General features: G+C 41.3%; 1 protein-coding gene across 1 annotated transcript in view; it reads right to left on the bottom strand.

The window, feature by feature from the left end:
• The window catches only part of LOC124805173 (ionotropic receptor 93a), a 186,827-nt gene that overhangs the window by 111,920 nt on the left and 60,119 nt on the right, over window positions 1–14,788 (bottom strand). Inside the window, exon 5 of the mRNA XM_047265659.1 lies at window positions 10,028–10,370. Within this exon, the coding sequence (XP_047121615.1) occupies window positions 10,028–10,370 (343 nt within the window). The remainder of the gene's footprint in view (window positions 1–10,027; window positions 10,371–14,788) is intronic.

The raw sequence follows: 14,788 nt of genomic DNA, 5'->3' as shown, positions 1-14,788 counted from the left end.
CTTGGACTACTGTTTGTTCCCCAATTTGAAGAAATGGCTGGTGGGACAATGATTTTATTCAAACGAGGAGGTGATTGCAGCAATTAATAGCTATTTTGCAGACTTGGACAATTCCTATTATTCGAAAGGGATCAACAAACTAGAAAATCGTTGGACGAAGTGTATAAGTCTAAAAGAAGACTGTCGAAAAATAAAAAAAGGTTTACCCCAAACACGTAAGTAGTTTTTATTTTCGCACAGACTCAAACACCCCTCGTACCAAGGACTGGTACATCGGAAGAATAGAACAGCGATGGCATACAGGTTTAAAGGTAACAATAATTCAATATTATAAAAACATTAGCTGTATATGGATATGTGTAAAATTTCTAACCACATCGTGCCATCACATTTGTAATGTCTTTCTCGAGGCAAACCCATGCTCATACATAGCTTATCTTTCATTAATTTAAATATTGCTGTCTCTTTTTATCTGCCAGTAAGGAAAGATTCGTTATAACGTCCATCGTCAACAGCCGACACTCGACGTTAGTTGTTTATTGTACGAATAAGATTAACATCGAATTAATAAGGCCTCGTTCACCTCGTGAGTTAAACGTCTTTGTATTAATTTGGAAACATGAGAAAAGAAATAACCGTTGCTAGCACGTGTCAATAACAATTCGTTCAAGGCGAAATGTGTGATTTTAGTCACAGTTGTCAGGAGATTAACGAAATTGCGAAAAACGACAAGAAACCCCTAACCAAAGCAAAAGAAATAGGTAATTACGGCTTTTAAGAGATTAGCCTCATGCTAGAATGAGGTATGTTAGTGTTCATTGTTTAACATCTCGAAAGTTTTGTAAGTATTTAAATAAGTTCTGTAGATTTACATTCGTAGTTATTAAAACCGAATTGTACACTAAACTGATTAACATAAGCTTTCTGGTTACTAAATTGTGCATGTCCTTTCCTTAACAAAATAATGGCTCATGGGCGTAAATATCTGGAATTGTCGCTACTGTCTCTTACTGGGGGTGTTGTAAAGTTGGCAACCCTAGTTACGTGTCCCTGAATATCTCTCTTTTATTCATAGAGAAGAAGACTGGAAATATTTTATCAGATGCCCGCACTACATCATCGCATGTTTCCGGAGAGAGGTCGTGTTTGACGAGTGCTCCGTACACAGTGCAGAAATATAAGCGTCGTTCCGTGTACTTACGCCTGCCATCGATTTTCTGGGTCAATTTGAGGACGAAACGGGGCTGCTGTAGGTCGCACTTAACACAAGTTTCTTCGGAAACAGTTGTTCTAGTTTAACTGCGACGCTTGGTAATGATTTGCAAACATACACAGGGAACTCACTGAAAGGAGGTTCTCGGCTTAGAGACCATTCAAGCATTCAGCAAACAACTACTGATTTTAATGTTTCGACTTACTTTTCACAGAAGCGACTCGTACTGCATAGCGAAGTAGAGATTATGCGTGAACAAAAATAGAGAATAAAGACGGATGTCTTGTATTGTGGACTGAACAAGGAGCAGAACAACAACATCAATATGGGAATTTGAAGCTAATCTACGGTCTAGTTGGTAACGGTCAACAGATTATGCCATTAACATAAACTTAGGTAAATCCTGCAGTCAGAGCAAACTGTTTCCAGAAGCAAAAGCAGCAGTTGGCTTCGTGATGAAAAGGTAAAAATCAGCCAAATCTCTTGCAGTATAGAAGGTCATGTTCAATATTTTAAACAATAGTCATATATGGCTTGTAGATCCGCTGCATAAAAGCAAAGAACACATCATCCACACAGAAATTACAGAGGGAGAAATGATCATAATGATAAAATAAGAGAAATCAGAGTAGATTTAAGTGCTCGTTTTTTCCGCGCGCCATTCGAAAGTGGAACGGTAAAGAAAAAGGTTGGAGGTGGTTGGATGAACCCTCTACCAGGCACTTAATGATGAGTTTGAGAGTATCAAAATATTTGACATAAATTAGTTGCATCGTCAAGCGACCATAGACCTCAGTATTTGATACAAACTCCAATTTGATGTCTCTACACATTCCTGCGAAAAAGGGATGTTAACAGACGGCAGACAGATGGATAACAAATGGAAAAAAATTTTAATATGATATAATTGAAAATTAACTATTTTCAGATTTTTCCGTTACTACTCCAGTAAAATATTGCTCCTTGCCAAATTTAAAGATTCTTGCTCATCGGTAAGTACCCTGTAGATTTTGAGGAGTGAGCATCTTTCGACTGCATTTACTTAGAAGCTTAAATTTATCACACCGAGATGGGGCCGTAGACCATAGTATGTGACGTAAATTTCAACGTGATATATGTACCCATTCTGAGAAAGAAGGGGTTTTAACAGTCGGACAGGCAGATAGATGGAAAACAAAGTGATCCTACAAGAGTTCCGTTTTTACCGACTGAGTACGAAACCCTAAAAAAAGAGAGTAGGACTAAAAATAATGTGTTAGTTAGTGTTAAAACTGCACATGTAAACATACCATGTAAACTGACGCGTTCCACAACATTTCTGTAAAAGATTCGTTCAAATGATGTATGGAACGTGTAACTAACTAACCTAAATCTTGATCACTATATGGGGGATTTGAACCCCCTTTCTCTAGCCTTTTCCTATTTTTTTTCTCTGTGTCACATCTCCATTTCAGCCGCACCTTTCATTCTCCAAATTTAGTGTTTAGTCCCTATCCATAATTTGTAGGTACACATTTCATTCTTAGCTGTAAGACATAAGCGATAATACAAATGAAGAATCTGGAGTAGTAATTAAAGTTCAGGGGAATAAATAACTACTTTGAGGTTTGCCAATGACACTGTAATTCTATCAGAGACAGCAAAGGACTTCGAAGAGCAGCTGAATGAAATGGACAGTGTCTTCAAAGGAAGATATAACAAAAACAAAACAAAGATAATGGAATGTGGTCGAATTAAATTATGTGATGCTGAGGGAATTACGTAGGATCCGAAAAACATAATGTAGTACGTGAATTTTGTTATTGGGCAGCAAAATAACTGATGATGACCGAAGTCGAGAGGATATAAAATGTAGAGTGGCGATGGCAAAAAATGGTTCAAATGGCTCTGAGCACTATGGGACTTAACATCTGAGGTCATCAGTCCCCTAGAACTTAAGACTATTTAAACCTAACTAACCTAAGGACATCACACACATCCATGCCCGAGGCAGGATTCGAACCTGCGATCGTAGTGGTCGTGCGGTTCCAGACTGTAGCGCCTAGAACCGCTCGGCTACCCCGGCCGGGCGATGGCAAGACAAGCGTTTCTGAAGCAAAGGAATTTGTTAACATCGAATACAGATTTAAGTGTTAGAAAGTCTTTTCTGAAAGTATTTGTACGGAGTGTAGCTAGATATGGAAGTAAAAAATGGACGATAAACAGTTTAGATAAGAAGAGAATAGAAGCTTTTGAAATGTAGTGCTACAGAAGAATGCTGAAGATTAGGTGGTTAGATCATGTAACTAATGAGGAGGTACTGAATAGAACAGTCGAGAAAAGAATCTGACAAGAAGAAAAGATTGGTTGATAGGACACATTCTGAGACATCAAGGGCTCATCAGTTTAGAACTGCAGGGAACTGTGGGTGATAAAAATTGTAATGCGAGACCAAAGGATGAATGTAGTAAGTAAATTCAGAAGGATGTAGGTTGCACAGTTATTCAGTGATGAAGGGACTTCCACAGGATAGAGTGACATGTAGAGCCGATCAAACTAGTCTTTGAACTGAAGACCACAGAAAACAAGAAGTATGTTATGTATATAAACTGTCGATGAGTATAAATTAACTAAAAGACTGTCGCCTCGATCTGTGTACACCCTACAAAATTACCAAACAAAAAACCGTAAGTTGGATATTTTTGCATGTTCTATTCAGGAAATCGGTCGTTTCGAAGACTGTCACTTTCACACCCTGAGGAGAAGGTTGGTGATTGAAATTTCACGAGAAGATCTTCAACAAAAAACGCCTTTACTTTAATGATCGTCACCATAGTTCACGTCTCATGCCAGTGGCACTCTCTCCCCTATTTCGCTATATTACAAAACGACCTGCTCTTCTGTGAACGTTTTCGATGTCTTCCGTCAATCGTGTCTGATGCGTATCCCACGCCGCACGGCAATTTTCCAGAAGGGACCGGACGAATGTGGTTCAAGCAGTCACTTTAGTAGACTTGCTGCTCTCTCTGAGTGTTCTGCTTATAAATCGCAGTCTTTGGTTTGCTTTCCCCACAACATTATCTATGTGATCGTTCCAATTAAAAAAAAAAAAATAAATAAAAAAAAACTTTATGTTCTGCATTGCGGAAGGTCTTGTCATAAGTTATTCCTAATTGTAATCCCTAAGTATTCAGTTGAATTGACAGTCCTTACATTTGTGTAATTTATCGTGTAACCAAAATTCAGCGCATTTCTTTTATTATTCATGTGAATGACATCACACTTTTGATTATTTAGAGTAAATTACCACTTTTCGCACTACACAGATAACTTATGTAAATAATTTTGCGTTTGATTTCGATCTTCTGATGACTTTAGATGACGATGAATGAGAGCATCATCCGAAAACAATGTAGGAGGACAGCTCAGGTTGTCTCCTATGTCTTGTGTAGGTCATTACAGCAGAGAGCCTATTACACTTCCTTGGGGAGTGCCAGATATTACTTTTTACCTAGCCTTCAGTTCTCACCTGTGTGAGCAATCGTCAGAAACAACACGTGGTTCGGGTTCCACGTCAAAGTGTAGGTCCCCTTTCCCAGGCTGGATAAATATGTTAGGGGCACGCAAGTCGTTGAAGTGGGTTCCAGTGGAAAGACTTGCTCCAGGCCAACGAACCACACGAAATTATTATCATTATCCATATACATAATTAAGTTTGTGCGATACCCTCAGAGCGCGTGTCCTACTCACATTCGTCAGTTTTTTTTTTTTTTTTTTTTTTTTTTTTTCTACCAGTTTTGAAATCGAAATTCGTCCATGGAGTAGAAGGAGTTGCCCAGAAGAAATGATTTTTTAGGTTACATTTAAAACTCGCTTTGCTACCTGACAGACATTTTGCGCAATAAGTGTTTTCTTCCTAGCTGGTGATCTACTTCATCAAATTATTCCATAAGAATATGTTGCATGGAAATATGCAAAATATGTCAGGAGGTTGATTCGCTTGTTTTCAAGACCAGAAATTGAACGAAGAGCAAAGGTAGCTGAACTTAATTATTTCTATTATCGAGTAAGACAAATGCCAGGAATACTCCTTTGAACGGTATGCAACTGATCTCCTTGTCTAATCTGCCACTAACGTATACATCAAAGGATGTCTCAATAGTGTTAGTCAAGGGGCAAAAATTGTCTCTGCTGATGACAGCACTGGAAAACCAAACGCGCTATAGAAAAGGCAACAACGTTTGTAGTCTGTGTTTATAGATAGTTTGTTGTACAAACTGATCTAATTTTTGCATTTTTGACTACCTAAAAAATGTATACACTTCGATGCTCTATTTACCATTATACCATCGCACTAGTCTAGTTTTCGATTCAGGACATTAATTACATAGAGGTAAGCCTGATTTTTAAATGTATCAACTGTTTTTTACAATGAGCCCGGTTACAACTTTGGCTATAATTTTTGTGGCCCTTTTCTATAGTTTAAAAACAGCGTGCATATTTTGTCTATTTGTTTGCCATTAAAGGACTCCACAGCGAAGAATTCAGTGTATACGTGGATAGGTTGTAACTAAGAGGCGCTGGCTGCTACAAACTGACAATAGGACTCTGACTGCATGACGTGCTGTTGACTTTCTATTTGCAAGTGTCTTTGTGTGTTCACAACAAGTCAACCGAGAATAAATGTTCATTTCTAGAAATTTAGTTTCGTTACGCGGTGTACCCCTATAAGATACAATCTACATTAAGTTAAAGAATGGCATCACAAAACCACCAAAATGTGCTGTAATGTGTATTTATTTATTGAAGTTTGCAGGAACCCTCGCACTTGTTTTGTTTTTTCATTAGTCACTAAGAGCACAAATGCGCCAGTGCCATTGCACTTTTCCGCCTACTATGTCATCAAAATCTATCATAAACTGACGACTGAATCAGTTGATACTTGTTTTCATACGAGTGCAATGATGTTGCTTACAAATTAGGATAATCGATCATAGCTTCATCAGAAATGCATAACATATAGTACAAATCCTAGGTCTTCCGTTGCAGACGACAAAAAACTAACTAATGAAAACTAATAAAAACTGTAAACTAATAAAAACTATCTAATAAACTAATAAAATTTATGAAGTCACATCGACCGTCAAGCCTTAAAATATACATGCTAAAACGCAGACTAGTGCAATGGTATGGTGGCAAATAGTGCACGAAGCGCATATAATTCTGTTTACATAATCAAAAAAAGCCAAGATGAAATCAGTTTGTCAAGGAAATGGTCTATAATCACAGATCACGAACATCACTGCTTTCTCTGCAGTGAGCTTGGTTTTCCAGTGCTGTCATCAGCAAAGAAAATTTTTCCTCCTAATTAATACTATTGCGAAATCTATTACTGTATCAGGAAGTGTGTTGGACTCAATGTGTACCCTGAAGAATTCCCGTTTTACTGTATTTTGCTTGTGGTAAGTGTTTCACTAAAATTTTAGTGTTATTTTAGAGTGTGTTAGCTGTGCTCTTTGTACCCTGCCTGCTTGGTGTGCTCGGAACTAGTTATTATCTATACATCTTTATCCTAATGATACAAGCTTTTTTTATAGAGTCTTATGATCACCAGCATCAAAAACCTTACAAAGGATCTGCCTGTGACACATTAATTGTTGTAAAGAGTATGAAGTACACAATTCAGCTATAGCTGACTCCTGTACTTCCGTGGAGACTAACCTGTTGCAAATGACTCATTATGTTTGTTACGGGAGCACAACAGTTGGTAATAACACTCGTATTATTGTGCTTAGTGCGTAACCAGTTACATGTGTTATTTTTTGGGAGATTTTGTAGTAATTTCTCTACAAAACTTGAAAAATGCTCATTCGCAAAATTTGCTAGCAGGCGTCAATCATTTATTATTTTATCCCCCTCCCTTATGAGACCGTTATTGCGTTTTTGTTTGTTTTCCACTGGGTCCTGTTTAATAAATTGTCAGACGGGTTTAATTTCATTCTCGACATCGTATATTTATCATTTGAGAGAAATAGTCTGAGAGCCCAAGATCATCTACAGCTCCAAAATACATTTCCCTGTCACCAGCTGTCGTTGTACGAACGTACTGAAACTGTAAAAGACTTTTATGAGGGTGATACTTGCTTCACCTTTGATATTTCTGTTTATGTATCAGTAGAATATTATGTTAACGTTTTTATCTGAGATTTTATTTAGAAATTCTCTTAATTTATCAAAAATGTGTCCACGCTACCACTACATGATGAAAACGCACATATAATGATTAACTTCATGTTGATGTTGACTCCTGTTAATTCAATAGCTAATACTGCTGAGTATTTGTATTCACTAAATGTACTTCAGTCAAGATCTACAGACTATTGTGGTTTCTTAATGGTTGTGCATTGTTTTGAGAATGATGACTATATTGTTGTCTGAATGATAATAGGGGGCAATATTTTACCAAATTACGTTGCTAGTTTTCTTTGCATGTTGGAGATTTACCAAAGGATGAGGATAAGACGTTTCGATGTGCCCAGAGCTGACGAGGACCGATGCAAGCAATGAATAATCCTTTGTTCACAGATGATATTCAGCGGCTCATGTAATAAAGTCTGTCAGCAGTAATTCTCTCGATATGAAATTCCGACAAGTAAATGGCCGAGTTCTACGACGTTTTTCAGTGAATGAAGTAATACTTCCATATAGTGAAATTCGAGCCAAAATACAATTTCCTGAACTCCACAAAGACAACCCACTAGAAATAGGTACCGATAGAACTGGAAATATTTAACATGAACTTTATTCTCAGTTGCGAATATGGCAACCATCAGCTGTAAAATGGAATGACGACAATGGAAATGTGTGCCGGACCGGGATTCGAACCCGGATTTTTTCACTTTTCGCGTGTGGTCGCCTTAACGTTAGGCTATCGGACCACGACTCACGGCCGTACTCAAACTTCCATATGTCAACCACGTATCTACAACCTGTACCCGTACATCCGTTGTGTACATTCCATTTCAGGGGAGACAGTGTCACGAAGTTTTAATCATCACCTAGAAAAAGTCGAGCTGAGACCAAGAAAACTGGTGATGGTGGTAGTCCTTTACATATTCACCATTCAAAGAGGCACGTATATCCCGAGAACTGATGACTGAGAGAGACCTTGGCTCAATGAATCTCCGTATTCCAGTCGAAAACCACTTCAACATCCTTGAAATGGCTACCACATAATGGTTTCTTCATCTGAGGCAAGAGGGAGGATACGGTGCCACGTCATGAGAATACGGGAGGGTGAGGTAAAATTTGATAGCCCAAGGAAGCAGCATGTGTGACCGCAAGTGCTGTGCAGATGAGTTGCGGCGGTGTCGTACAGCGGACACAGAACCTTGAACAAGTTACTGCGACACTTCGTCTCATCAGTCTCCAGTAATCTCGTTAGCAGATTTCAGTTGTTATGATCCAGTGACAGTTAATCTAACAGCACCGCACCATGGCAGTCCCAAAAACGAAGATGTTTGACATTCAATCTTTTTCGACAGTGCTGAATCCACATGTTTCCACTACAAAATTTGCTCTTTTGTCTCGAGGTTATAGTAATACAGCCATCACACGTACAAGGCGATCAGGCAAGTCACCTGGTTGGCTAGACACAGTGACTCAGCGTATTTCAAGCTGACTGGCGGAATGGACTGTGAGCATACTAATAAAAACATATTTTTGAAATTTGGCTGATTTACTCCTCGGCCATGTGTCGAAGGAGTAATAGGCTAATTTTGTTTTTAATTTATTCATTGGTTACTACAAAAAAAGTGACCAAAGAAACACGACAAAACTACATCTTTGTTTCCGCCATTTTATTAATTTTTTTCAAATTCTAAACAACTGTGCTGTAACTCCACAATATCCTATACATTAAGAAAATGATTGTTTTTTTATTTTTTTTATTTCTGATAAGATTTTAGGCGCGCAGTCCGGAACCGCGCGACTGCTACGGTCGCAGGTTCGAATCCTGCCTCGGGCATGGATGTGTGTGATGCCATTAGGTCAGTTAGGTTTAAGTAGTTCTAAGTTCTAGGGGACTGATGACCACAGTAGTTAAGTCCCATAGTGCTCAGAGCCATTTGAACCATTTGAATCTGATAAGATTTGTGGACTGCAGCACTTCTGTTATGGACACACCTCATTTTGGACAGAGCAACTTTAACTCCTCGGACTGGGGGCTTACTGATGACTGAGTTTCTTAATAAAAATCATAAAATGTTGTCCAAGAATCAATAAAAAAAAGGACAAAAATATTTACGTTGATTGCTTCATTCATTTTTCAGGTATTTTACAGGCTGACTGACGAGAACGGACTCTTAAATGTCGCATCAATCAGAACGTAGGGAACTAAAATTAGTGTGATAGTCTATTACGTAAATTATGGCCGCAGACCTAAGGTACTACATGATTCTTTTATCGGTATCAAATTTCATAAAATGAACCGGCAAAGGATGTACTGAAGTGTATCAAGACCTACTGTATGTCTACCTGCTACGGAGCAGATAATGGGAACGTTAAAATTGGTTTACAACTGAGCCATGTGCACTGCCCTAGCCACAGCAAACACAAGACAGGTAAAACGTTGCATCCTTCGCCCTCAGTGCCGATATCACCAGTCGCCGCTTGCTCTCTATGTAGGTCTAGAACTAGTAAGAAGGCATACAGAGAACACAGTGGCAGGTATACTTCCAGGAGTGCGTGACGGGGTTAAGGAATAAAACACCTTGGAGATGCTGCTCAGAGTAGCGAGTTGTAAGGTGGAGGAGAGAGAGTAGCGGGTGGCAGTACCTGTGACAGGCATGAGGGTGGAGCCCTGCTTCATGAGGGCGCCGTAGACGAACCAGACGCACGAGCTGAGCGGGAAGATGCGCGTGAGGCGCGCCGAGCCGGCGCAGAGGCGCACGCGCACCAGGATGATGAAGTAGATGGCGGGCCCCATCAGCACCACGGAGGCCAGCACCAGGTACCACACGGTGGCGTCGAACGGCGCCAGCAGGCCCGTGCCCGAGGCAGACACCAGCGGCCGCTTCATCAGGAACACCCAGGGCGCCTCGGCCAGGCTCTCCGAGTGCTGCACCAGCTTGGCGTGCTGCGAGAACTGCGGCAGGTAGCCGACCGCCACGTCCACCTGCTGTCACACGCCAGTTCCGTTAGGCACCCTTCAACAGCAGCAGTTTCTCACAAAAACTAATGGATAGCTTGATCCAACCCTGCCCCAGCGGACAGGGGCACTGGGGAGAGACTGTCAGCTCTCTCGCCGGTGGGTGCAGCTGGGAGACGCTAGATTCACTTCGGTAGCACTTCTCCGTGACGTTACTATGACGTGTACATGTGCAGTTTCGACCAGACGTCTATCTAATTTCGTGGTTGTGAGTGCGGTGAGTCGCCCGTAGAACGGTCATCCATCTTGTGTTTACAAAGAGATATCACAGCAGTGAGCCTAGAGTCTCATGATTTCCCTTGCGAGCAGCCACCATCGATCTGAAATAATGTGGCTCATTGCTGTCTCCAGTACCTAATTATTTCTAACCATGAAAGTAATGTGTGGATAAAAAAGTTTACCTTTTTAGGACGGATAGATTACATATTCGTTTGCTGTTGCGTCCATATTCCACTTTATATGAAGGGTGAAACGCGTGACTGACATTAAATAATTTCGCCACCAAGACTGTTTTTATTCTGAAATAACAAAGTTAGATTCCTTTCAGAAATGGCTTGCAAATACCCAATCATCGTGTGTGTGTGTACCTCATTAGTGTTAGAAAAATGAAACGGATTAATTGACAACGTACCATTGGATATGTCCAATCTTTCCTCATCTTATTCGATTTGGCCTGTTTATTGACTTCGTTTTAATTGATTTGTTTATTCATTTGAGGACCATATGCGTAATTTTGTCTAGCTCAACTCCTCCAGAACAGGCCGTTAAGACTCAATGGTACCGACAGTAAGGACCGGCCGCTGTGTCATCCTCAGCCCATAGGCGTCACTGGATGCGGATATGGAGGGACATGTGGTCAGCCCACCGTTCTCCCGGCCGAATGTCAATTTCCGAGACCGGATGGTCACCCATCCAAGTGCTAGCCCAGAACGACAGCGCTTAACTTCGGTGATCTGAGGGGAACCGGTTTTACCACTGCGGCAAGGTCGTTGGCAATTTTGTCTAGCTACCTATACAAAATTATACGTGCTTTGCACGCCAGAATAATAAAAGTAGTATTGTCATAACACTCTTCTGGAACCGTAAAGAGATTGTTAATATGCAGTAACGTTGTGACTGTGTTAGCCATTCTTGATCACGAATAAGAGCAGCAACTCATATCTTCAGTTGGTACATTCATTGCAATTTTTGAAACTACTCTTGCCTTTTCTTTCTCTGGAAGTGAGAACTTGCCAACTTCATATTCGTTATTTACATACCGTTATTATGTACTACAAAAAGTAATTAGCAGGTAACTTCTCCAATGATAAGAGTATGTTGGTTGCTTGAAGTGTGTTCTAATTTGCGCGAAAAATTACATTTCGCTGCGATAATAATGAACTCCTTCCTCTGCATTTTTGAAAGTAAATGAAACAACGAGGGAAAACAAATCCAGCTACATTCCTGAAAGATATTCTTGTTTGGAAAAGAGGTCTCCTAAATAACTAGCTTGTAAATTTTCTTTTATACTTCATATACCTCTGAGACTAAGTCACCTTTTAATTCCTTTTCAAATATATCAGTCTTTTCGGTATGTTTTTAATTTGAGTAGTACTTACATTGTTATACCCGTATTATCAACGTATTGCGAACATTTACTGGCATTTGCGTGTTTCATACACAACCTAAATTACTGACAACTCACTCCTGGGAGAGAGCGCTCTTATCTGTACACAGCATCAAGTATTATAGAACATTCCATACTTTCTTAAATTAATAAGATCTCAGAAGCTTTTAAAAAAAGCGAAGGGAAAAATTTAAATGTAGCAGAATGCAAACCAACACACCACCTAGATTCATTTTCGTATCCCGACATTCTAACCACTACACGATTATAGACACTTGCAGTGTGTCACTGAACTTTAAATTTAAACACTATGAAGACTTTATCTGCCATTACGTTAACAACTTGTATTTAATTATAGCGAATCATACTAACAGCAATGCGCATTTAAAGCAGTCTATTTTCATAGGGTGCCAACGGCCTTAACACTATGGCAACACTGGCTCTCGTCAGATCACCGAAGCTAAGCGTTGCAGGGCTTGGCTAGCTCTTGGATGGGTGACCATACGGGTCTGCCGATCGCTGTTGGCAAGTGGGGGTGTACCCCACCTTGTGAGGCCAATTGTAGAGCTACTTGATTTGGGAGTAACGGCATCGATCACGAAAGCTGCCAACGACCGAGAGAGTTATTTGCTGACCACATGTCCCTATGTATCCGTATCAGGTGACGCCTATCGGGTGAGGATGACACGGCGGTCGGTCGGTAACATTGGGCCTTCCGAGGCCTGGTCGGATGAAGGGGAGCACATTCATAGTATATCGAAATAGTTTAGTATCTGTCAAATGTGGCTTCTTCCACTACTCAGAATCAAATATGACCACAGAAGTCGACAGAAGTCGCTGACAGTCGGAACTTGGCATGGACACGTCACAGGTACGTCACGGAGAAGTGTTCCCGGGGTAAATCTAGCACCTCTCGGCGCAGCTACCTGCCTATATTGGATGCATTCTGCGTATGCGTAAACTACGCTACTGGCCATTAAAATTGCGCCGATCGGGGTGGCCGAGCGGTTCTAGGCGCTACAGTCTGGAACCGCGCAACCGCTATGGTCGCAGGTTCGAATCCTGCCTCGGGCATGGTTGTGTGTGATGTCCTTAGGTTAGTTAGGTTTAAGTAGTTCTAAGTTCTAGGGCACTGATGACCCCGGAAGTTAAGTCTCATAGTGCTCAGAGCCATTTGAGCCATTAAAATTGCTACTCCAAGAGGAAATGCAGATGATAAACTTGTATTCATTGGACAAATATATTATACTGGAACTGACATGTGATTACATTTTCACGCAATTTGGGTGCATGGATCCTGAGAAATCAGTACCGAGAACAACCACCTCTGGCCGTAATAACGGCCTTGATACGCCTGGGTACTGAGTCAAACAGAGCTTGGATGGCATGTTCAGGTACAGCTGCCTGTGCAGCATCAACACGATACCACAGTTCATCAAGAGTAGTGACTGGCGTATTGTGACGAGCCAGTTGCTCGGCCACCATTGACCAGACGTTTTCAATTGGTGAGAGATCTGGAGAATGTGCTGGCCAGGGCAGCAGTCGAACATTTTCTGTATCCAGAAAGGCCCGTACAGGGCCTGCAACATGCGATCGTGCATTATCCTGTTGAAATGTAGGGCGCAGGGATCGAATGAAGGGTAGAGCCACAGGTCGTAACACATCTGAAATGTAACGTCCACTGTTGAAAGTGCCGTCAATGCGAACAAGAGGTGACCGAGACATGTAACCAATGGCAGCCCATATCATCACGCCGGGTGATACGCCATATGGCAATGACGAATACACGCTTCTAATGTGCGTTCACCGCGATGTCGCCAAACACGGATGCGACCATCATGATGCTGTAAACAGAACATGGATTCATACGACAAAATGACGTTTTGCCATTCGTGCACCCAGGTTCATCGTTGAGTACACCATGGCAGGCGCTCGTGTCTGTGATGCAGCGTCAAGGGTAAACGCAGCCATGGTCTCCGAGCTGATAGTCAATGCTGCTGCAAACGTCGTCGAACTGTTCGTGTAGATGGTTGTTGTCTTGCAAACGTCCCCATCTGTTGACTCAGAGATCGAGACGTGGCTGCACGATCCGTTGCAGCCATGCTGATAAGATGCCTGTCATCTCGACTGCTAGTGTTACGAGGCCGTTGGGATCCAGCACGGCGTTCCGTATTACCCTCCTGAACCCACCGATTCCGTATTGTGCTAACAGTCATTGGATCTCGACCAAAGCGAGCAGCAATGACGCGATACGATAAACCGCAATCGCGATAGGCTACAATCCGACCTTACACAAGGCACCACAACAACATTTCACCAGGCAACGCCGGTCAACTGCTGTTTGTGTATGAGAAATCGGTTGGAAACGTTCCTCATGTCAGCACGTTGTAGGTGTCGCCACCGGCGGCAACCTTGTGTGAATGCTCTGAAAAGCTAATCATTTGCATTTCACAGCATCTTCTTCCTGTCGGTTAAATTTCGCGTCTGTAGCACGTCATCTTCGTCAGGATGTATGATACCCAGGACTGTACGGTCGCGAGCGCTAGATACTCAAACTGAAACAGCCTAATAGAATCTTCTCCTAAACCCCCAGGTAGAAGAGTACCATGCAGGGTCTCATTAACGCAGAGGCTATTTATATTACAGCCTTCGGACTGTCGCATTAAGACTTAAATTAAAAATAAAGTCTTCGTGTTAATACTGCAGTGCATGCCCCTTATATTAGTACAAGGCTTAGATCTAATTATTTTGTATGGGCTTCTTCGGCTGAGTCGCTAAGAAG

This window comes from Schistocerca piceifrons, chromosome 7 (genome assembly GCF_021461385.2).
Source record: "Schistocerca piceifrons isolate TAMUIC-IGC-003096 chromosome 7, iqSchPice1.1, whole genome shotgun sequence".
Classification (NCBI taxonomy): domain Eukaryota; kingdom Metazoa; phylum Arthropoda; class Insecta; order Orthoptera; family Acrididae; genus Schistocerca; species Schistocerca piceifrons.
Note: the sequence above shows the minus strand (reverse complement) of the source record. Positions and strands in the feature narration are given on the sequence as shown.